This window comes from Spea bombifrons, chromosome 2 (genome assembly GCF_027358695.1).
Source record: "Spea bombifrons isolate aSpeBom1 chromosome 2, aSpeBom1.2.pri, whole genome shotgun sequence".
Taxonomy (NCBI): Eukaryota; Metazoa; Chordata; class Amphibia; order Anura; family Pelobatidae; genus Spea; species Spea bombifrons.
Genome location: NC_071088.1, coordinates 34,184,231 through 34,209,202, shown reverse-complemented (window position 1 = coordinate 34,209,202; position 24,972 = coordinate 34,184,231). Strand labels below are relative to the sequence as shown.

General features: G+C 42.9%; 1 protein-coding gene across 4 annotated transcripts in view; it reads left to right on the top strand.

Moving 5' to 3' along the window:
* Positions 1 to 17,870, top strand: part of BCOR (BCL6 corepressor) — an 83,590-nt gene extending 65,720 nt beyond the window's left edge. For 2 of the 4 annotated variants that reach the window (XM_053457431.1, XM_053457430.1), the window contains exons 4-15: positions 1,256 to 4,012; positions 5,205 to 5,258; positions 5,944 to 6,118; positions 7,624 to 7,842; positions 8,624 to 8,920; positions 9,146 to 9,468; positions 10,694 to 10,915; positions 12,901 to 13,067; positions 13,242 to 13,387; positions 15,701 to 15,778; positions 16,049 to 16,196; positions 17,515 to 17,870. In XM_053457431.1, the coding sequence (XP_053313406.1) occupies positions 1,256 to 4,012; positions 5,205 to 5,258; positions 5,944 to 6,118; positions 7,624 to 7,842; positions 8,624 to 8,920; positions 9,146 to 9,468; positions 10,694 to 10,915; positions 12,901 to 13,067; positions 13,242 to 13,387; positions 15,701 to 15,778; positions 16,049 to 16,196; positions 17,515 to 17,806 (4,878 nt within the window). In that variant the 3' untranslated portion in view covers positions 17,807 to 17,870. The remainder of the gene's footprint in view (positions 1 to 1,255; positions 4,013 to 5,204; positions 5,259 to 5,943; positions 6,119 to 7,623; positions 7,843 to 8,623; positions 8,921 to 9,145; positions 9,469 to 10,693; positions 10,916 to 12,900; positions 13,068 to 13,241; positions 13,388 to 15,700; positions 15,779 to 16,048; positions 16,197 to 17,514) is intronic. The other 2 variants (XM_053457433.1, XM_053457432.1) reach the window with 2 other exon arrangements.
* The last annotated feature ends 7,102 nt before the right edge of the window (positions 17,871 to 24,972 follow it).

Sequence of the window (24,972 nt, the reverse complement as noted above, 5' to 3'; positions counted from 1 at the left end):
GCGTCACAACTCCTTAGCCAAGTGTTCTTTTATTCCCTTTGTCTCTGTATCAGGAAGATGTCCGTTTTGAAAGCCTTTTTAGCTTTCCTGCCTCCCTTCTATCATCAGGGCTCAAAGGGGTGGCCGACTCCACACCAGCTCCTTCTATATTATATGTATTATATATATAATATATATTATATATGTGGGGCTTCTCCCAAACGTGCCCTTCCACGTTTCTTCTTTCTTTTCTTTTTTTGTGGATATGCCGTGACCTAAATTAAGAACGTCCGTATTATCTCTGCCATTGATGTAAAGACGCAGGCATTTCTGTAATATAGACGATAACGCGATCCGTGTCTGTTTTTTCACCAGTGAATTACTGGTTTTAAATATAGCAGAGCGTGTATTGAAAGGGCTAGCGCTTGATTAATAGCTGATCCATAACTATTAATCAGCCCAAGGCCAAGGACTGGTTAAGGTCTCTACATGGGGGGGGGGGATGGAGAATGGGCACCAGATGGGCCGAATGGCTCTTATCTGCCATGAAATTCACCAGTGTTGCTCACATTTACTTTCTTGTTCTATTTAAATCAGGATTTTGATTGCATGTATAATGATGGATTAGCGATTTTTAAAGGCTTTTTTTAAATTTTTTTTTTAACCTTTTTGTAGGTTATAGAATCGCGCAGTTTAGAGATCTTTCTATTAGGTGCAAACGCCAGACAGTGGATCACGCGTTCATCAGCCATATACTTAATTGATTCTGCTTAGCTAAAGTGCAGTCTAGAGGTCCGTGTCCTCACGCCACACAATCTGCGTACAATAAAAGTAGGGAAAAACCACCAGGGCTTTTATTACCGGGTTGTACGCATCCAGCTGCTAAGGAACTATTACACTCCTGATAATCTGCCAGCCCAGGCAGGAGGATCAAGGGAGTACTAATCACCGATACCTAGAGCGCTACGTATTAATCACCCCTCATCTGATCAAAGGTGAATTATATTGAACCATTAAGAGCAAATGAGGTCCTGTTCATCAGCCAAAGGGGAGACTGTAGCATGAAAGACACTTAGTTTTGTTATGTTTCCTTATTTTCAAACAGTTTAGTCGTTTTTGATCGTTTAACCCGTGTTCTTTCTGATATGGGTCCAACATCCCTGCATTCTCCACCAATTGGCTGAACTAATGACCCAACAGTCCATTAAATGCAGTATCATTGTTGGAATAGGTTTGTCCGTTTCTCCGTGTCACTTATTTATTTTGTTATCCATAGGTGGACGCAGCTGCAGTGCATCGGATAGACAGCTTGGCCGCACTTACCATGGATCGAACAGGACTTATGCAGGACGGACTGAGAGTTCCAGCTGGCATGGTCTATTCTAGTTTATGCGGCCTAGGTACAGACAAGGTTCGGGAACCTTCAAACACTATACCAGGACTGGGCTACGCTCCCGACAGGAATTCTGATATGCAGTTCAAACCAAATGCCGCGGACACAATGGAGAACTCCCAGATGTCTGGGAAACAGCCCAGTGGCTTTAACTCTTTGTACAAAACTTCACCAGGACTACAAAAGACCTCTGTCCCAACAAGCGAAGCACTCGTTATGGACAGAACAGCCAGTGACAAGCAAAATCCCCTAAGCGTTAGCGGTGCTAATTATTTGAGAATTCCATGGGTTCACCATTACATGGACGGCGTGCCACCAGCCATGTATCCATACATTGATTCACCAAATAAGTATTCGTTGAACATGTATAAGGCATTTCTACCTCAGCAGTCTGCATACAGTTTACCGCAACACCTGGCCTACTCTCCAGTGTGTCCAAACGGTGAACGATTTGTATACCTCCCACCTTCTCACTATGTTGCTCCTCACATTCCATCAAGCCTGGCTCCACCCATGAGGATTCCTGCTCCAGCCCCAGCGATCCCTACTTCAGTCCATTGTATGGATAAGACTCTGCCCTGGAAAATGGGGGTAAATCCCGTTACCTCTGTCGATTCTCATGCATACACACATCTCCAGAATAGCAAACCGCCTAGGGGGCCGTGCACAAAGTCAGTGGGAAGCAGTATCTCACCGGAAGGGTGTCTCCTGCTGTCACAGTCTCAGAGGCCATCCCCTAGACTTCATCATCCTGTCCAGCAAGTCGGGGACAGCTATTCGGATTTTCAAGCATCCTTTGTCAAAATGTCAACCCCACCAACATCCGTCTCTCACTCAAAACCTCATACGCATGTGAGCAGTGATATTACGTCGTTAAAGCTGCTGAACTCTAAAGTTCATAAAACTCATGATGTTGAAGGTGCTCCGATGCAAGCTTCCTCAACAAAAAAGAACAGAGACCGGAAGGAAAGCAAGTCTCCTAACTTGGCGGAAAAGCAAATGCCTTTGAAAGATGGTGGGGAAAAGCCTCTTGACTTGTCGTCCAAACTTGGTGAGGGTGAGATGCCCAAGCAAGAGAGTTTAGATGGTGTGTCAGCAATGCTGCTTTCGTCTAGACCTGGGAATAATCTTCGTCTAACAAATGAAGCCATTTCAACGTCTACAAGTGGCAGTGCCATTTTCAGACCTGAAATCATAAGCACTGCTTCTTCATCTTGGGTAGTTCCTGGTATGAGCAGTAGTGAAGAAAACGGTGGAATGGTCACTTCACTTAAAAATAAAGCTTTGGAAAAGGTAATGCCACAGCAAAGGAGCTCATCCTGTCCTCGGATGGGGAGTTCCGAAGCTGTAGTTCCGAGCAATTCGGGAAATGTCTCCAGTGCAGGACGTCCGGCATCTGCGTCTCCTGCCCCAAATGCCAATGGGGAAATTAGGAGTCCCGCAGACAGCAACAAAACTATGATGCAGCAACCAGCTCAGCATGTGAGTACGCCTACTAAAAGTAGCAAGGTAGCCAAAGCCTCGCTCCCGGAATCCACCATAAAAGTGAGTGAGAGCAGCCTGCCTCTTGCTCCTATGTTCTTACCCCAGAGTGAGCCCTTTTGCTCTCCTCCCCTGGCATATCCAAACAGTTTTATCCCATACCAGGTTTCAGAGAGCCTGGCACTACAACACTTGCACATGCATAACAAAACCCCTGTCTATCCCCACCCGATGATGTTGCCCAACGGCAGTCTTTTTCCGGGGCCACTGGCACCCAAACCAGGGATCCCCTATAGCATACCAACCAACCGAGATTACATGACATATCAAGACACCATGGGTATGGTCCATCCCATCCTGTTACCACCATCAACTTTAGAAATGAGCAAGGAAGATAAAGGTGAACGAAGATCTAGATCCCATGAAAAGCCTCGCTATGAAGATACTTTTGGCAGGAGCCGGTTATTGGATATATCTGATTCAAGCCCCAAAATGAATTTTGAGGTTCCTGTAGACAAAGCTTTGAAGTCCAGTCAGAGCACGGTATTGGCCAGCAAGCATGGTTCAAGGACTGATAAACTGTGCTCTGGCGTGGAAAAGGACACCAAATCTGACACTAATTTGATAATCAATGGTTTTGTTCCTGAGAAACCCATTATGAATGATCTAACTGCGCAAAAACCGGAACAAGGATTACAACACAGGGATGTTATCCCCCGAGAGGAGCCTGTGCGAAAAAACGAAACTTTTCAAATGTCGAGACCCTCTCAGAATTCCCCTGTTTTTGCTTACCGACAGCAGGAGATCCTGCCGGGAAACCAAAATGCAGATTGTGCTGCGTCTGAACCTGGCCCGCTGTTCATGGTGCACGGTCAGAGAAACGAGTCCCCGTCTGGCTTCCTTACCAGGCCACAAGAAACTGCCCAGTCTTGTCAAATGACAAATGGCCAGCTAGATCCGGAAGCGGAGGAGGCTCTCGCCAGAGACGATAATGATGAATACGAGACAATTAACGGCAAACTTGTGAAAACTAGATCCTCCAAAATAACTAGGAGAATTGCCAATTCCGCCGGCTACGTGGGTGATCGTTTTAAATGTGTGACTACAGAACTGTACGCAGACTCTAGTCAACTCAGCCGGGAGCAAAGGGCTTTGCAGGTGAGTTATCTGCGGCATTTTATATTTTAATGTACATGAAAATTAAAGGTACCCAATGTCGATTTAAGATGTAGGCGGAATTATGAAATCATGCGTTAGTTTTTAGCTATCTATGACAGGAACTGTTCAGCATGTTGAAAGATCTACCTGGGTTCTTGGGAAACCTACACAGTTGGTGGTCCCAAACTCTTGGGGTCTGGTGGAGAGACAGCAGCATCTCCTTAAGAGGAGGCCAGGATGGCTAAATGTCAGAAAATGGATAGACCGTGTGGGTTAAAGTGATTCTGCTGTCAAATTATCTGTAATAAGCGATTCTTAGTAGTAATTCATTCCGTTGGCTGCTATAGTGATAAGGGCACCAGAATCATTTTTATAGATACCATTTTAATTTTCCCGTTGTATATGTAAAACCAAACACAATATGTAAAGTGGGATGACCGATCACTAAAACAAACTCATCCCTAGAAATCTGAAAAGATCAGTATGTACGCCTCGTTCCGTGCACGCATTTGTCTTCTTTAGTAAGTCCTCCCCGTCTGGCTAGACCTTAGGGCTCCAATTTAAAATCACTGACCATAAAGCAAGACTGTCCAATACTTGCCCTCCAGGGGTTTCGGCGTGGCAGATTTCTGGGTAATACGGAACATATTGCTCTGGGACATAAAGTTAATTACACGTTAATCAGAGCAATCCTAAAACTCTGGCGGGTAAACGGCTCTGCGAGGAATGAACCGGAGAGCCCCGCAAATATCCACTAAAACCATGCGATTGTTAAAAATCACCGTATGCTGTACCTTAACTGCTGTGAACACGCATGTTTGGGTAAATAACATATGACCCCTGGAGTATCGGATGTACACGTAGCACCAACATACGCCACGGCATTGTGTAGTGAAGCAGGAGCGATATTCACTAGATCTCAAACGCATCGGGATACAGGAAATGATTATTTTTAACAATAGCTTTTATTTGTGTGCGTTTTAACTTGTTGCCTAAATACGGTCTGATGAAGAGTATGTATGTATTATGTTCTTATATGGTAATTTATGTTTATTCTATAAAAAAAAAAATGACTTGAGCCGCATAGTGTCACATTGATGATGATAAAAACCAAAACCAAAATGTATATGCTACCTTTTAAAAATGGATGATTACCTAGATGATCAATTAAGTGCCCGTTTTAATTACTTAGATGGAAGGCTCACAAGAGGACAGTATTATAAGTCTACCTGCGGCTTACTGTGAGGTCAGTTCTTAACATTTTTACTACTTAGATCCTTATGCACTTTTCGGTTCTCTTTTGTTTACGGAATATCAGCGGGCCATGATTTATTTTGTCTTTGTTTTGTTTTTAAGGCGTATGCTTCCTTTACGTGATGTCTGCTTCGCATGTGACAAAGCCATGTTTTTTTGCATTTAATGGACAGGTCCCTAACAGTAACTTCTTATAAAAGTGGAATGCTCGGAATGACGTTAAATGGCCATTTAAAAAATCAAATGTAAAAAAAATCATTCATTTCATCTTAACCAGGCTTTCTTTGCAAACTATTCATGTTTTAAGCTAATTTAGATACTTTTTAGCATGTATTAAGACGCATTGTGCTGTATCATTCCATATGTGATTCGAGATAGCATGGGTATGTATGTCGTGGCCATTGAATTACAACTCCCATGACCCTCAGCTTTCTAGGTAAGGGTCATTAACGTTGTATTTATTAGCTGGAGAGCACCCTCAGTCGGCCATATCGGCACCAGCTCAATGACCCTTCTCAAGCTAAGGCTGTTGGTGATCATAGTTGTCGCAACCTGGCGCCCTAGACTAGAAGTGTAACTTCTCATGTGAAAGCATATGTCGTATACCAAGTTATAGGAAAACTCAAATTTGTTTTTGTGTGTTCTTTTTCCCTCCCCGAATTCCGTTTTGTTCTCAGCGTGCAATGATGCGCTTCTCTGAGCTGGAGATGAAAGAACGGGAGGACCACACACCCACCAAAGACATGGAGACGTGCAACTTCAAAAAGACCGAGTGGGACGAACTGAAGGCGTTTCCGGAAAGAAAGCCCCTAGCCACCTCCTTCGGGGGCTCAGTTAACGGCCAATCGGAAGGTGAGGACGGCGGTGATGAGTGCTTTAATGCATTAAGCCTTTAGGAGACCACCGGAGTTACGACTTAATCTTCCGCTTAGCTCTGGATTCTGTTTCTGATTCACTTTGCCGTGGCGGTTTCCAGGCACTCGTACAAAAAAACCAGCGGTGGGATTCAGTGATCTGGAGATTTCGGCTTCCTGCCAAGATCTAAATGTCACTTTGTCTTGTGGTTTTCCTTGAAAACTCCAATAATATTCGCCCGAGTCCCCTCACGGTCTAGTCTAGTTGATTCTGGCTTGCAGTTTATTAAAGACTTCTAAAGATAGCATTACTCAATCAAAATATATATTGTCCGGCAAACATGTCGGTGATCTTAGTTTCTAAGTGTTAGCTTTGCCCACTTTCAGTAAACCCCCAAGGTCAATTCTGCTTACAGGTGATTTAATTTTTTTTGGGGGGGGGGGTTGTGAGTTCTAAAGCTTGTCAAAAAAAAACAAAATGTACATTTTACCCGTAAGTGTTTTTTTTTTTATCCTGTTTGGGAATTGGGCGGCCATTGTGAAAGCCGGAGCAAAGCCATTCTGGTTGCCCGGGAGACTTGTAAATGTTGCCATGGCGATGCTTCTGCGGAGCCGTTTCTCGGTGCAAGCCAGAGATTATGGGATGCATGTGCAGCGTGAGTCATATGATTGTTCCGAGATCAAATGAACGAATGATCTAAGCAACTAGCGTGCGGGCTTCGCATCTGCGGGAGTCACATGAGCACAGAGAGACGGCGGCTCCTGCGCGTGACTTTCCCGGCGACGCGGGGGGAAGCGACTTATCTTAATGTGTGTATCCGCTGTGACGAAGACCGCGTGCTGGCCGGAGGAGCGCGGGTCCCGCCAGCCGCATAACTCGCTCGCTGCCTTCTTTGAAGCATTGGATTGTCGCTGCGTTTCATTGGGCTTAATGGTTTAACCTTTTATGTACCAGACAGGGGTGCGATTCATTGCTCTTTCCCAGAATTCTGTAGCAATGAGTTGTTCGTAAATGAGGACACGAATACCACCCAGGCTTGCCAAACTTCCCTTTTTAACTCGTTTGGAGGCCAGCCTTCTGTGACCGCTTCACATTGAGGCTTTTTGACTTGTTAACCTGATGATTGGAATAGAAAGCTGCCTTATTGTGTTATATATTTTTTATGAAATGCCGTCGTTCTCATGCAGTGCTTTATAACGGCATTGCGTACAGTACCCCTCCTATCCTAATTGTGAGCCGTGAGCGGGAGAATATATGTTTTATTCTTTTTCTCACTTCTGGTATATGGCAGTATCAAAAACCTTGGGACAGGCATCACTCTGAATGCATAAACTGCTTGCCTTTCACAGCAACAACCCAAAAATGACCCCCCCCCATGTTACCTGTTTAGAAAGTGCTGTTGATTACTGGTGCTGTCCCTTTAAAATGCCCAAGTTATCTGCTATGAGTATATGTTGGCATACTGCCTACATACTATAACATGTGATTGTTGTCTTCTCCAGGTGATCTGAGGACCACTGCTGCGGCCTTGGATGGGTCACCGTGTCTAGTGAAAGAAGCCGTGACTGATGACATTAGAACAGAGAAGCTTGGGACAGAGGGATATTTCCCCGGGCTGAAGAGGAAATACGTCTGTGAAACCCAAGGAGATGAAGTCAACCACAGCTCACTCTATGAAGACCACTCTCAAGAAGACCCAAAGGCAAAAAGAAATAGGACAGGTAAGCAAAGAATTCCAGTGACTAAATCCAGCATAACCAAGATGTCTGCGTTGGCGAAGATAAAAAATCCCCATAAATTGTTGCATTACCTGGAGCGATGATTTATTACCAGCCTTATCCCATTGAACCTCCCTATTTATCTTAAAGAGTGATAACATAGAATATTCTGTGCCTTTAAATGTACTCCAAAGTCACGTAACCCGGCATGCATTGAAGAAGACTGAGAAAAGTTTTCTTTATCAGTTACCTGTACTCTTTCAGGACCATTTATTTATATTACGAGTTGTAATCTTGTATTCTTCTGAATATATTTTTTTATTTTTTGTTTGATTTGCTAGTTTGTTGCTAGTAAGAATTCTCCCTGTTTACACTTCACCGGGGGAAAGTTGCCTTAATGGCGTCTGCCCTATGGAATATGTCTATGCTGATCATGTTACCACTATTATTATATGCTGTAGAAGCTTCTCTGTAGCGTATATTCTCTTATAGTATACTTTATATGTATTCACAGGGCTGACCTGTGTCTGTCAGCAGCCATCTGTTATTAATATTCGGTCCGCAATGCTCTTGGCTCTATGGCTAATCTCTTGGGGTATTTGATTGCACGGCCCAGAGGCTGGCCAGGTACACGCAGAACAGTTTGGTTCTGGAAATACTGTACAATATGACCTTTTAAAGAGAAGCGGATGAACATGGCTGCGTTTATCCTAGTGTCTGGGTATAAGCATGTGCTTTTGCATTTATTAGGATCAATGGTGAATTGTAGTTATTTTCCCATTAGATGACTGGGCTGAGAGGGAACAGACAGACTTTTCCACCAAAGGCCTTCAGGAGCCTCATTGTAATGAAGTCACCAACCTGAAGGTGTGCATTGAATTAACAGGACTCCATCCGAAAAAGCAGCGCCACCTGCAGCACCTCAGAGAGCTCGGCCAGCAAAGCCGGAGGGACCCCCTGGAGACCCCCGAGACCGACAAAAAGCCAAGGTGCTGGGAGGAAGAGCAGCCAATCAAGGCAAAAAGCGAGAGCAAATACGCCGCTTTCACGGAATGCATCAAAAATAGCGGTCCTGAAGAAGGTATGATAATGTCTGCAGGGATCTCAGACTGATCTGATATCTATTTATTTATGCTTTTGGAAGTGATATAATTGCTGATTAATAATTGATGTGATGGGAATATCCACACTAGGAAGGATTATTCAGTGAGAATCCATATTCATTTCTGTTTTCCAGCTGTGCCGCATTTAACTTGCATCTTTTCCGTTCTCCTGTTTTCCCCCAATTCCCTCTCCTCCTATTCAGACGTCTCCTCGTCTCCGCACGCGAGAGGCTTTCCGTCCGGGTGCCCGAGCGGCAAACGGCAGAGCCAGCCAAGCTCCACCCCAGGCCCCAGGTTAGCAGCCAAGCAGCAGAAGATCAGAGAGGGCCGCAAGGCGTACGTCCAATGCACAGGCGACGAGGGGGCTCTCCAGGCCACGTCACTGCCGGAGGATTACAGCGAGTGCGAGAAGCCCTCTGGAAAACGTCAGTGCAAAACAAAGCACATGACTCCGCAGGAGAGGAGGAGGAAAAGGCTGTCGCTTGCCGGGGAGGATTACATGGATGTGGAAAGCCCGGATGACAAGGTATATCGATTAGTAAGGTTGTTTTTAGACCCTTTAATACCGTCGCCGCTAACAGCTGGAGTGCCTGCTACATGTAGGCAGAGTAACAAAGGCTTAAGGGTTTGCAAAATCGAGATACAGATGCCTCCCGTTCCACAAAGATGTCTGTCTGTGAGGGTAATATTGCCTACCTGGCCACTCACAACAGCGCTGCGCTTTAGTGATATTCCAGCCTTTATTCCCGAGTATTCGGAGACATCACGGTGTCTTGGATACGCTGCATTCCCCGCACTTTTCGTAAATGTGCATTCAAACAGATCCACGGTGCCGGGCGGCTGTTTGTTTATCTAATTGTTTGAATTGTGCGGCCGGTGAGGTCCGTAACGTATTACCCCCACACGTCAGACATCGTTTCACAAGCGAAAGGATTAATAGCTGGCTCTTCGCTAACTACATCACAGTGCAACTGGAAGGTCACCCTCGTATGGATTTCTAATATTTCCTGCCTCTCCGCAGACGTCTCCAAGCTATTCATTTTCTTCTATTGCATTATGTTTGCAGCGATGTACATCCATTTTACGTGCGTGGGGCTTTTTATTTCCTTCCCCTTTCTCATAATGTTTATTTACGGAGAGCACCTATATGCCGATGTTTCTTAACAAGCCTTGCGTTCCCCGTTCAACTATGTAAGAATCCTTGATCGGAGGATATACAAAATCTAATTCCCCCTTTTTTTATGGATAATGTGGACCCGTGTGTCACACTGATTTCCAACCAAATGTTGGATCTCTGCTCTCCAGTAAGTGCTAAGTAACCAGCTGCGCACCCAGTGGTAAAATGGTTAAAAATGTCTCTATGAAAAGTGCGTTTTTTTCCCTAGGGTTGCCTTGGGCACCTGTGATTATAACCATTGCTTAACAGTTTCACCGCTGGCCTGCGTGTTTTAGAATGAACGCTGCTGCCGGAATGCTTGTTAGCGCACTGGGTTCCAAGGGTTAAACGTGGCCTGTTAGAGGTAGTATTGTACGCCTCCTCTGCTTGATAGAGAATGAAAGCTGGGAGATGGAACAGTGCGCATGATACCTTTTGTGCGGATCAGCATGTGGTGGGGATCAGACGCTTTCGAACCGCATGTGGTTCTTCATCATTTCCAAGTGAAGAGCCCCGCGAGGTTTGAAAGCGCCTCGCAGAAAAGCGCATGCTTTGTGTGTTACGCTTCACTTTAAATCATCCCAATGATTGACAGGCCAGCGTGAAGCACTCGAGGAGACCCGGCGAGCAGACCCCCGACGACTCCCCAATCAAAATGCAGGAGCAGACGTCTGTTTTGGCGCTGGCCTCCCCGCTGCCCAACGCCTTGCAGGAGACCACGCCAAGCCGTCCTATGCCACCAGAAGCGCGCCGGCTGATTGTCAACAAGAATGCTGGGGAGACGCTCTTGCAGAGAGCAGCTCGTCTTGGCTACGAGGTGAGCTTCCCTTCTAATGCTAATTAAATCACAGCGTCAAAATATCTAGGTCGTTATAATTTGCGTAAATCATATTAATCTGTGTAGCACCCAAAGTACATAATTTTTTCATCTTTAACCCAAGACTGAACTTGAAGCTACGCAGTGGTTTTCACATCTGTAATTATCCTTTATGGGGGGGTTCTGGCATGGCTTGATGCTTCACCCCTCTGATTAATAGCTGAGTATATAGATAAAGGGGACACGGGTATGGGGGGATCTTGAGATGAGGTAAGGGATGGTTTGTGTGATAAATTGCCTCTGCCCCCCCTCCTTCTGGCATAGTCTCACGGTTCCACCATAGGATATCCTGTGTAACATAATATAGGAGACCATGTCATTGTGAAAGCTCCGCGGAGTTTCTGAGGGCTGGCGGGTCAGAAAGATGATCTCTGTGCCATGCCGTTCCCTGCACCTGATCCTGACATGCGACACAAGGGTTTTCTTTTTTTATTTTTCCTCCCCTGCCTGGGACAAGCGTCTCATTAGCCTGTGGCGTCTCGCTTTTAGCGTAACGTGCGCGGGGCTGCCAAACGAAAGATTTCATGCTGTATCCTAGCTACTGATTCTGCACAGATTAGCGCGCGCTCCCCACTTACTTTAAACGCTCTTGAGCTCCGTGGCCCCCACCCCTCTTGCTGACTAATAACAAGTCGCAGCGGCAGGCAGTGAATCAACATGCGCGGCGTCTCTGAGCGTTCTCCTTAACCTTTAAAGATCGGCAGAGCAGGTTTCCTGGATGCGAGCGTTTCTCAGAAATGGCAGCGCGTCTTCCGTGCAGGCTGGATATCGCTTTGCCTTGCATGCAAATCACCCGGCTCGGCTGCAGCTGCCTCTGACTCTATGTGCATATTTGCTGCCAGCCACTTTCCATAACTCGGCCGCGAGCGATTCATGTCTATCTACAAACGCGCATGCAAAAGCCCTTCGCTTGCCTTCGGAAGGCAATGAGAATTTCAGTTGAAAGAGGAGTTTAAAAAAAAACTAAAAAAAAAAAGAAGAAAGGCGAAGAAAATGGAGGGAGCCATGGGCTTTGAATCATTATCTCTGCGCACGCAAAAAAAAGGAAAACTTGAAATGGCATTTTAGATGATGTGATCGGGAAACACTGCGGTTCTCTTGTTAACCCTTTCACTTCATGGCATGCCATTCTGCAGTGTGTTTTGCTTTCTTAAAACAAGGTGACTGCAATTGTGAAAACCATGTAAAAAAAAAAAAAATGTTAAAATAGCGTTCTTACGAATCCGGTCAGCCGTGAACCAATCTTTCCATAGCAAATGTGCTAACATGGCTGGATTTCACACATTTATTCTTCCGACTGGTAGCCCTGTCATAAGAGTCAAACTGCCGTGTATTGGGTATGGCCAGATTTGCTCCCGACGAAGACCGGTTTACCTAAATTAGCCTAACTTGTATAGCGTGATTATATATTGGATACTCTTGTGGCGCCCAGAGGGTTAATTATTCATACAGCTGCCTCTCAGAGGGTTGTAGGAGCACGGCTCGAGACATTACTACTTTCCTGTGTTCAAACGTCGCTGTCGCAATCTGTAACCCATGGTAATGTTGCCACAGACCTCAGCTGGCACATTAAATCAGCCACGGTTGGTACGGGATTTTCAAAGTCTGATGCCGTTTGATTTATCTATTCCATCCCTCCGTCATACGCGAAACATTCCAGCCACCGGTATATATATATGGATTCCCTGCAATGTATTGATTTTGACTAAAAATGCTTATGTGACAAGCTTTGTCTGCAGGCGTTTTATCAGACTGCACATTATCGTGTGCTCGAGTTCTGAAAGTAAGCATTTCCTGTAAATGAACCTCCTGAAGACGTTTCGCTTTATGGCGTATGGCGTTTAATTACCCTGAAAGCGTTGCGTTGTTCACATTTCTGGTTAAGCTCTTAGTCATTCGGCGTCTCTCAATCTCTTGTTGTTCAGGAAGTGGTCCTTTACTGCTTGGAAAACAAGTCTTGTGACATCAACCACCGAGATAACGCGGGATACTGCGCGCTCCACGAGGCCTGTGCCAGAGGCTGGCTGAGCATTGTCCGGCATCTCTTGGAACATGGAGCAGACGTCAACTGCAGCGCGCAAGATGGAACCAGGTAAGCAATGACTCCGTAGGTTGGTCTTAGGCTCCTATAGGCTGCCCAGATTAAAAAAAAAAGGCTACTTTTGGTGTGATCAACCCACAGTCACACACATGTATATCCTTGATTTCGTATAAAGGTGTATATTTGAAAACCCGAGAACTTAACCTATTGCTTCTCTTTCCTCAGACCCATCCATGACGCTGTGGAGAATGACCACTTAGAAATCGTGCGCTTGCTGCTCTCCTACGGTGCTGACCCCACGCTGGCCACGTACTCTGGCCGAACAATTGCAAAAATGACCCACAGCGAGGCTATGGAGACCTTCCTGACTGGTGAGTTCCTATTCCCTGAAAGGAGGCTACAGGATTAAGAAAAATGTTTGCTTCAATAATGGTTTTCATTGACATGGCCATGGTGTTAATTCTGAAGTCTTGACTTTATTTTATAAGGGACTTTACAATATTACCGGTAGTTGGATAAGCTGTGGTGGGGCTGTAGATCTGTTACTTTTGGGTAATCTGTAGGCGTCCTTATGCTATTCCTGGAGTCTTTTTAGACGGCCACAACCACCACCCCCAACAAAGGGAAATTAATGTACCTCTGTGGCCCGGTACCTCTGTGGCCCGGTACCTCTGTGGCCCGGTACCTCTGTGGCCCGGTACCTCTGTGGCCCGGTACCTCTGTGGCCCGGTACCTGTACTTAATTGCACCATTAACCTAAACATAAGGCCACTTCTCTGATCAAAAACATTGTTTGCCTAGATACCTAGAAGAAAGAACTCTGGACACTTATGCTCCTTTAAAAGATAAACCACTGGCTTGATTCCGCTAACGGAATAATAAGCGACTTGTTAATTGTCACATCATTCACTGTGCCTTTGATAGATTGCATCCTCTGGTCCAAGCCAAATATATTGGTCTCTGGGGGGAGCGAAGCAAAGAAATGTCGTACCTGTTCCCTAAATATCGAAATATTTGCCATTAGCCAAAACTGATGTTTGCAGGAAATCACATTTCTGTTTGCAGTTCGTAAAAAAAAAAAAAAAAAAGGGTTCAATTTACATCTGAAATTTAGCATCTAAAATTCCTTGGGTAATATGGGATCGTTATGTGTTCCACGCTCAGCATTAAACATTCAGGATTTTAAAGAAACGTCCACGCGCTATCATATCTCATCAGCTTGCTATGAATATTCTCTGCGGTTTTTTTTTTCCCCTAGCAGACAGGCGGGTAAATGCTTTTTATGGTTGCTTTTTCCCAAGTCTGAAAAGACTTGAAACAACCAGCCTTATCAAGGGCATTTTCCGATTTATAAGACAGCAGGAGACAGTTGCTGGCAGCCTCGCTGTGTAAATGTGACTTTTTTTTCCCCTTTCTTTTTTTTTTCCCTACCGCGCTAAAGACAGCTAAATTAGCCAGCGAGAGCGTGTGATCTTAGCTGCAGCATAATGAGAAATCCCAGCGACTAGATTGAAACCTGGTTTAACCCGCAGGTTTAATAGCTCCTGAGCTGCCATGTGATGTCTGGGCTGCCCCTGCTGTCAAGAGCCTGCTTGTTTAGACTGTGAAGCGCTCGAAATTCGCTGATTAGCGAATGCCTTATTTAACATCGAAAGCTCCACCAAGTTCCAAAACAAATGCCAGCGTTACCAAACAGGACTCCGACAGCAGTTATTAGAACAATTATTATTTCTACCGTGTAAAGTCATTGTGGATAGGAGGCTCAGGTTGTCACCAAAGGAATACAATTTCGCCTTTGAAGATTCTGTTTGAATTAGTACAGCTGCCCATGAGCGGTGATCTGGCTACTGCACCTCTTACCTGAGTTTTGTCTAAAGGCTGTCTTGTACGGCGGGGAATTACTTTCAAGAGGTCCATGTATAAAGTGGATATAGAGGCAAAAGGTGATCATTGTTGACCTTATTTGCATGCGCCTACCCAGAATCCCCTGTGGTTGTGGCAACACCATGAGATTTCTGAGGGAAAACAAGCCTTCTGGCTTGTCTGGTGTCTGTAGATGAGTGTTTATAATGCTTCCACTACCTACTTTGGAAACTTAAAAGCAACATACTTGGAATTAATGCTCTAGTGCCATGAAAGGGCATTGACCACCCTTTGGGTCCATCGGAGACTTGATTACAATATGCAGTTATGACTGTACATCACAGTTGTCCATATACTCTCATGGTATCCAATCTACATAAGAACTTGTATTTCCCTTGCTATCATCGCCATGGAAACTTGCCTCAAATGGTAGCCTTTACTACCTCCACTGGATGCTAGTTTATCTCTGGAAAGCTTGGCCATGAACACATCGCTTCCATGACAAGCACTGTCTTAGCAGCTTATTAGAAGGAAAGAGCCGCTAGCCGTCGGACAATCCCCTTTGTACAGATCAATAAGAAACATTTCGTTGGGAATTGTTTTCAGCCATGAAAGCACCGCGTTGAGCAGGGTTTTGTGCAAATACAAAAGTGAAATACCCAATTACATCCGCTCTTCTCCGGCGGTGCATGTTCTAGCTGTACGCAGCATTTAAGAGCGTGGGGGAGGGTGGCGAGCGCCGTTCTGTGATTCTAATGACGACTGCCACATCCGGCCGTCTGCGGCTCTGATCTAATTTTTTTTTCCTTCTTTTTCTGTAGAGTATTTAACTGACCTGCAAGGACGGAGCTGGGATGATCCTGGATCGTCTTGGGAATTCTATGGCAGTTCTGTCTGTGGTAAGCATATTTTAACCCAAGTACGCAAGCACGAGAAGCCTTCCTTTTGTGCTAATTATGTTTATTGCATCGGTCTGCTGATTGAACAACCCGATATTGTCACACATAGTGGGAGTTATCTATATATATATATGTGTTTATGGTTTTAAAGTGGTCATAGTTGTGCAACCATCAGACTGTTACTGGTGACTACTTCACCTCGAGCATGAATTGTTTTTCAGTGAATGATATATATATGTTAATGCAAGCTTTTTTTTTTTTTGCCTGTAGATTCCAAGGATGAAAGTGGATTCGATATACTGGCTAACCCTCCTGGTCCCGAAGATGAAGAAGACGGCTATGTGGATGTCTTTGAGTTTGAGTTCTCAGACAGCCCTCTCTTGCCGTGCTACAACATTCAGGTGTCGCTCTCAAAAGGGTAAGTGGATTTTCTAAAAGCTGCAACAACAACTGGTGTGTGTGTATATATATATATATATATATATATATATATATATATATAAATATAAATTTCTAGTTATAATATAAGTGTACATTTGATAAATTGAAATACCACGGCCCCTTATATTTAGCCTCCATATCATTTTCCCAGTTATTTTAGCATGGCTCACATACACGCATATCTCCACTTGCTAGAGCGTGATGTGGTGTTGGGTGACCTTTGCTTTATGGTCATTGTTTTCCTACTTCCCTGTTTTCCTGGTATCAGTCACCACTTGACGTATTTGAGAGCGGAAGTGACTGGAGCTTAGAGACATTGAAAATCAATGCATGCTTGCTAATATAAAATGTATATTTTGAATACAATTCTGAAAGGGACCTGCTTTGTTGCAAGCATAAAGGGCTAGCTTATTCGTAACCTTCATTTATGCAGACGACGTGTTTTGAAAAATCAACCCTAATTGGAGCCTGAGTGTAGTGTCTGCATAGGAAGGCCTTGGCAAAGCTATCACTATGGCAACATGCCAGAAGATTTTCCCATTGCATGCACAAGGCTTGTCCGTGCTACAGGCCGGAAGCGCAGGCAGGCAATGGGGAAATAGATGTTTCCATTGAAAGGGTCCTGCAACTTGGTTGACGGGCCACTCTACCTTTGGCCATTATGTCGAGTTAAAGATTCCCTCTTGAGAGTCGCAGCACTTGTTTCGTCTCAGGTTTCCAAATAAAAAAAAAAGTAAAGACTTAGCTAATTTAATTAGCATTCTTAAACAAATCTAACCATGCCACGAGTGTTCTTTTGTTAAGAAATGTGTTCCTAATTAAGTTTCTGAAGAGTCTGAATGTGGCAGAAATTACCTTAAACCTTTGCCCACCTGACACTCCCAAACCCCCCATCATCTTGTCTTTGTTATTGGCTTCTTACCAATGCTTTTGTGAGTGATGAGATTACATTTATTTTATTTTGACCCACCATGCAACATGGTATATTTGTCAGAGTTGAGACAAGCACTGTATATATTATACAGGTTTATACAAGCCATTTAAGACAATAATTGCATTGGTTTACTTTACTTTTGGTTCTAATGGCATGTTGTGTTGGCTAATCCAGGTTTAAAAGGATAATCGGCCATTAGGAAACCATTTTGCAATTATTTTACCAATTATTCCTTATAATCAGACGGCCTATCATTGGCACACTAATTGGAGAATGTTTTTGTTTTACGTATACCTTAAGCATATATTTCTTAAATCTTTTGAATCCCAATTGTAATTTATTATTTTTATTTCGCACACAGGCCCAGAAACTGGTTATTACTTTCGGACGTGACAAAGAAGTTGAAGATGTCGTCGCAAGAGTTTAGTTGCAAGCATCCTCACCTTGAAATCGTCAGTATTAGTGAAGCTGAATTCTATAAACAAGTATCATTAAGTCAGCTCTTTTCTTCTCCTGATGATCTTGAAGGATTCAATCCAGACAGCAAGGAAATGTTTGAACTGATTGAATTTACGAGTGAACTTCAAACAATGCTTGGCTCCTCCGTAGAATGGCTGGAACCAGACGATGAAAATTGTTGCACCAGCTGTTAAAGAGACAGAGACCCTCTTATGTATATTTTGATCCTTAACTTGTGAATATGTTAAAAAGAAAGAACACTATTATATGTTGCGGTGTAAAAACAAACAATATATCCTTTAAATGCGCCTTTTTTTTCTTTCTGATAGCCTAACTAGATTTATATTATAAACTTGATAATATAAAACTTTCGGTGCACATTTGCTTTGGGAGGAAGATTTTGATTTTACCAGTAACACTTTATTATGTATATTTTTTTTTTTATAGAAACATAAATATATATATATATATATACATTGACTTTTTTACAAAGCACTGAATGCACGAGAGATACTTTATAATTTTTATTGTATTCAAAGTCATGTGAAACAAAGAAAGGCACTTCATAAGATTTTTTATGTTTACAAAATTACCCATTTTGGGTAAGTAATATTGGATATAATCCAGATTTTTGTAATATAAAATGATGGATGTGTGTGAAATATATATATATATTTATATATATTATAAATATATATATAAAAAAAAACAGTGAGCATAGAAGTGTTTTGAATTTTTGTATTTAAGTTTTGGAATTTAATTTTCACACTTCAAATTGCATGTATAGTTTGAGTGGGTGTGTATATATGAGTGTAAAATATATACACACACACTTGCTATACATATCTATATCTAGATTCATACCTTAAAACATTCTATGCGATAATTTAAAAATAGACTTCCGACTATTTTTTTTTTTTTCTTGTAAAATATTGTCTGTAAAATAATGTTGAGATTGGGTAAACTGTATAGAAACTAAAGTTAATTTCCTGAAATGTGTGTGCAATGTTTTGAGATCTGTGTTTAAACTTTGTAAGTAAACGACCTGCCTTTGTATTTATATTTTCCAAGACTTTTTTTCTTAAAAAGGCAATAAAACTATTCGGTAAATGGAATGCGTCTATTTCTGGATCCACACACACACAAAAATGACCGTATATTGTCCAAGGCCGCCTCGCTGAGAAGAATGCATGTTGAAGTATTTTGAGTACTGTAATATGCCTTCTTAAACCGTTAGAGAAAACTTTCCTTAGTGAAAAGCTGGAGCTCCCGTCATCCATTCTCCGAAGAGTCTCAATCAGCAGCCAATCGCTTGCAGGAAAGCATTCCTATTGAAATCAATTGAAGTGCTTTCTGCTTATGTGATGGTCTCAATAGGACACCGTTGATCGCTGGAGCAGATGTTATAGAAGTTTGTCACACGTTAGGAGCTGTGCTAAGCCATACATTGGAGGGGCAAATGCATATGGTTTGGAAGGGGATACAATTATGAAATAAAGGTACCCTTCAGGTATATGCAATAAAGTACATTTGATGGCTGGAGTGTCCGTTCACGCAACGTCTTAATACAATTCGATTTTACTAAATAAACATCCAGATAACTGGTCAGTTTGTTTAGGAAGCAGATGGTTCCAACAATTTCGTAGTTGCTGCTTGTCATTTAAAGTATATGTAACAATAAATGTATGCAGACATTGTAGTCATTGTAGTCAGAGCGTCTATACAACCTTTAATTTAATGTAGGTCCATAATATGGATATGTTTGTGTGCATTTTAGAATACTGCCTGGGAAGTAAAAGACTAGACTGTAAGGCTTCCTTAGCAGGGGAATATAGGCAGGGTGGGGGGGGCCTTGACTTCCCAGCAAGCCAATGTAGCCTTGTCAGGCAGGGGAGGGCTCCAGGTTTACTGTTGGCTTTAGCTGTAGGTCCAGCTGATGTTCTGGTCAGCACTTTTTTCATACAGGAATGCAATGCAGGAAGAACACGAATGCATGTTACCTGCCTTACAACCTAGCTTCTTTTACAAATATCACCAACCACGTGAATCAGTAGGAATTTTTTCCTGACATAACGCATGGACGCTTATCTGACCACAGTTGCACACTACACAACTTGATGTGCCACTAAAAGTTTACAGCCCTACTGGCCATTAGCCCACTGGACATCTGCCCTGGAGGGAAGTTTCCCCGCCTTAATGTCAATGCATCCACCACCTAGCATGCATGACTGCCCCTAAGATGAGGAATCCCTGAATGGCCATGTTTGATGCCACATTGGTCCAAATAGCCTGATGTGGAATCAGGGTACAAATGGAATTGCTTCATAATGCCCTTTGCTCTGGTGACCTTATTGATGACAATACGGGACCACAAGTCCATATTCACGCCACCCTGTTCCATCACAAACATGATAACATCTAGGTAAAGCCAGTGTGTATTTCAGTTGTAAGGGATCAAGCTATCCCACTTGTCCCAGAGAGTAGGAAGACAAAACGAGGCATTGAATTTCCCACAGAGCCATGTGCACAGCTGCACACGAAAAATAAAAGACGTTCAGCAAAGTTGGTATATAAGGAACTCTTGCCAAACCCTTGAAGAGTTCTTGTACATGATTATGTTCTTTTTCCCCTCAATGGCAAGGTATTTGAGGCTCTATATTTAATTTTTTTGTTTCACTTTCTTTATTCTGTCTTCCTACTTTTTCAGGGCTGCTCCATTTCTGCCAAACCACAGCTCAAGGATTCTGAAGAATTTTGCAGCAATGCTGCAAGGGGGTTGGGACAGAAGACAGGTCCCAGTGCCAGAAGAGCGTGGTCTCTGTCTTCCTGCAGTTGATCTTTGTGGGTGAAGGTTTACTTAAGTTCTCACACATCTGCATGAGTGCTCTCACCTGCTTAATCAGACTATTATACACTTGTCATATATTAAATCACAGCATGCACAGTCCACGTGAGGTGAAACACTATTTCCGCAAGGATGTCATTTTCAATATGGCGACTAAAGGCAGTTTGGGAATTAGGTAATTTGTCAAGTGTTCTGGCTGTACCTTTTTGGGGGATGATGTGATGCCAGAGTGATCTGAATAATGTAAAAAGTACACGAATGATAACGTTTGCCTGTAAAATTATGCTAAACCCTAGATACCTAAAATACTGCTTACGGTAATTTCACCGCAACCATGCATTGTGTATTTTCAGTAAGAATCCCGTGGTTTTCTATATGTTAAGCTAGATGATGAACTACAGTTATAATTACAACAGTCATATTTTATTTAAAAAAGACTCTTGTTGCAAATTGCAAATGTATTTTGTTGGTATTTATTCTGAGATATACAAATAAAAAGAATTCTGATGGATGCTTCTGCCCTAAAATTGTACATCTAATTAGATAAATTATAGCCCAACAATTATCTTGCATTCCATCTAACCTCATGAACAAAGCCAGTGGCGTCGCTACAGGGGGGCAAGGGGGGGCAATTGCCCCCCCTAGGATATTCCTTGCCCCCCCTGTTGCCCCCCCGCCGAATTTGGAGCCACCCAGGACAGTCCCCTTGACTGCTAACGACGGCGTGGTGCCGTCGCTAGCAGTCCCAGTCAGGTGCTAACGACGGCACCATGCCGTCACTAGCACTACCCTACCTTGATGGAGGTCTGTGGACCTCCATCACCACCTACCCCGGCGATCTGCCCCTCAAACTGAAGGGCATCACCGGGGCCACCCGATCCGCCCGGTGACGTCTCGCGCAATGACGCGATGACGTCACCGTGCAACTTTATTAACAACTGACAATTGTCAGTTAAAGAGGTATGGGGGCATGCTGCTTAGATGCCTGTATCTCAGGTATCTAAGCAGCTACAGACCCCCAACATATACCGTTGGAAAGGTAATCGCCTCACCTTTCCAACGGTATATAGCATATATATATGAATAAAAAATATTACGTTAAAAAAATAAAAATGTAAAAAAATGATTTAAACATAAAGTAGTTTAACTTAAAAAAAAAAAAAAAAAGTTTAAGTATTTAAGTATTCTAGCTAAATGATCACTGTGGTAGCCAATGTTACCACGGTGATCATATAGCTATAAAAAGTCACATTCCCTTTTTAAAAATGGCCGATACTAATTTTTAATCCCATGATCATGGGGTTAAATTTAGCCAACGGTAGAGGGAGGCAATTTTTTAAATCCTGATGAACTGCAAATATTATTAAAATAAGCCATTTAGCCTGTGCGGTACGTGAGTAACCATCTCATCCCTGGAGCGCCTTGCATTTTTACTGCAAAACTTATTTTTGCTGTAAAAGTGATTTTTTTTCCTCCCTTTACCATCATTTCTTTGGGAATGGTGTGTGCTTCTGCGAGTGAATGTATGGAAAGTATGGTGTGTGCTTCTGCGAGTGAATGGAGATATGAAAGGCGTGTGAATGATCAGTAATTAGGGTTGAAGCCTTGACGTGGCATTACTGCTCATGTAGGAAGTTAAATTATGGCACAAAAATTACACATTTGCAAGAACTACACCCCTTGGCGCATCAAATGAGGGGCTGTATGTGTTTCTAGTACAAACCTGGAGTGCGCTAGACACAAGTGAACATGTCGCTATGGATAGAAAAAACATATTTTCTAGCCAAAGTGACATATTCCATCATTATTTGTGCACTCAACTTTTGTCCTAGAAATACATGTAACCCCTCATTTGAAGCTCCAAGGGGCGTAGTTTCTTAAAATGGATGAATTGTCTGAATGAGGGAGAGCATGAGTTAATATGTGGATGAATTGTCTGAATGAGGGAGAGCATGAGTTAATGTGTTTGTGTTTATCATATATGTATAATTGTGGAAGGGCAAAGATGGCACTAGCAGGATGTTTGAGCCTTGGGGACCAAGATGGCACGGGCAGGGTGTATACGGGACAATTGCAAATCTTATGTGTGTGATCTGGGTGCTGGTCAGGTTCTATGTGGACAGTGTGGACGCCAGGGCTTGCTTTGGGGTGTGCAACCTGTGATCTATGCCTGTAATTTAGGGGGCTTTAAATATACCTTTAATGCCGTGTTTTTATGTGAATTCCAATTGACCTGTACCTGCAAAGCTGGGGTTCTGTGTTATTCTGTAGATCCATATCTGCTATGCTATGTTTCCATACATTATTTATGTATACCTGCAAATACAGGGTTTGTATGTCTTGTTCAGTTGATTAATACCTGCAATGCTGTTTCCATGTATTTATTTGATCTATACCTTCAATGCTACGTTTCATATATTATTATTGTATACCTGCAAATACAGGATTTGTATGTCTGATTCTGTTTATTTGATATATACCTTCAGTGCTGAGATCACAAGTGAATTTCAATTGATCTATACATGCAAAGCTGGGTTTGTGTGTTAATGTGTTGATCTATACCTGCTATCGGCAGCAGGGTCTAATATTTATATAAATATCGGCAGCAGGGACTAATATTAATATATTTATCGACAACTGGGGCTAATATTAATATATATGGGCAGCAGGGGCTAATATATATCAGCAGCAAGATCTAATATTAGGCCCTGAAATCATTTAGTGCAAAAGTTAAGGTATTGTGTTGTTTAAAGGATTTCAAGGATTAGTCGTACTAAATTGTGGCTTCAGGCTTCCCATGTTGAATGATCAAGTATTGTATTGTCCAATAACAAAAGTATCATTCCATAGCACATTACTTTTGGCAATATATATATATATATATATATATGTGTGTGTGTTTTTTCAGTGGTATGATTTAATGGTGGAAATTATTAATGCCCCCCCAGTTTGACTGTGGTATCTTGTGTGCCCCCCCTATATATTGTTTCTAGAGTCGCCACTGAACAAAGCTAAATACCGGTAATTGTGTTGAAACGTTTGACATATACATTTTACTTAGGTATGAGTAAGGCCATGTAAGTTCTGGAGAAATAACTGACATAAGATTACTTCGATCCAATTCCGTAAGAAAAGATATAGGACAGGAGGAGACCGCCTGTGGGGCTTCAGTCCAGACTCCATGTCCCACAATTCTCTGCCAGTCTTTAATAACTAAAGTCCCCATCAAAAGCTCCATCCGTTTGTCCAGATGCCATGGGCATCTGTTGTAAGGGAAAATGCAAGAAACTATGTTAATTTTTGGGTACCCACTGAATTTTGCCTTGGGGCTCCAGAAATAAAAGCCAATAAGTAGTCCATTGGGTCTGTTTAACCTCTGGGCAGAGGAGCTGCACCTGAATCTGTGTACTCTCCACCCTTTAGGGGCTAGCAATATAGTTACATGGGGATAGCACCGCTTTCTTCACCTATAAGGAGCTTTAGGGATGAGGATCGTACCCAGGGTGGGCCACCATGAACTCTCCCTTTTCTGGAGGAGTGACTGCCCGTGGACGTGGAGCTAGCTTTGTGTGGGGCATGAGACAGTAGGAGGGGAAGAAGTGGCCAAATATCCCTTCCCTGCCCCTAGAAAGCTGAAAGTGGCCCCTCAGAATTTCCCGTTATGGTGAGGAGTCTTTGGATCTGTCATGGAGGCTCCATGTAGGTCACCTGATTGCCGGGCCTCTGGCTTAGCTTTTTGATATATTAATTTATTAGGAGCGGGGGTTTATTCTGCCTTCTTATAGCTAGCTGCATCCATTGGCTACCTCCATGTCAGACACCTTTCTAACCCTCTTATTAGAACCTATTGTCATCATGGGCTACTATTGGGCCCAGAGTAGGTATTTCAGCTTAGCCAATGTTGGCCAAACCAAATAATTAATTCTGAAATGTATTCTCCTCTTTATAAGAAGGTATAACACTACAATACAAGAAAACTCCTGGGAAAACCTAATTGTTACTCGAATACATTTTTTACACTGTCAGTACTTTGGGGCGCTCCCAGGTATAATTGAACCACTAACGAGATTGAGGTTAGACTTCTACTTTCACTTCAACCTGTGTTGCTAGGAAACAGGATGTTATGGCAGCTTTTGAAAAGGAGAGGCCTGCCCCTGAAACAGCAGTAGAAGGGCCCCCAAATTACACGAGCAGCGGCAGAGTCCGTAAGTGTAGGAACGGGGATGTTTTATTCAGCTGAAAGATTCATTTGTGTCTCTGCGGTTACAGAATATTAAGTCTACTCTAAATGTGCATAAACCCAGCAAATTCCAGGCATGCTTACCATGTTTAATAACCATTGTCTAGTAACAAGTAAGTAACATGCATATTATTACTGTATAGAAGAATATATATATGTATATAAACATATATATATATATATATATATATATATATATCAGTACATGACTGTGAGTCAAGCTGGCTGCAGCAGCCCTTCTTCTTCCTCTTCCTCTTCTCCTTTAAGATGGGGGC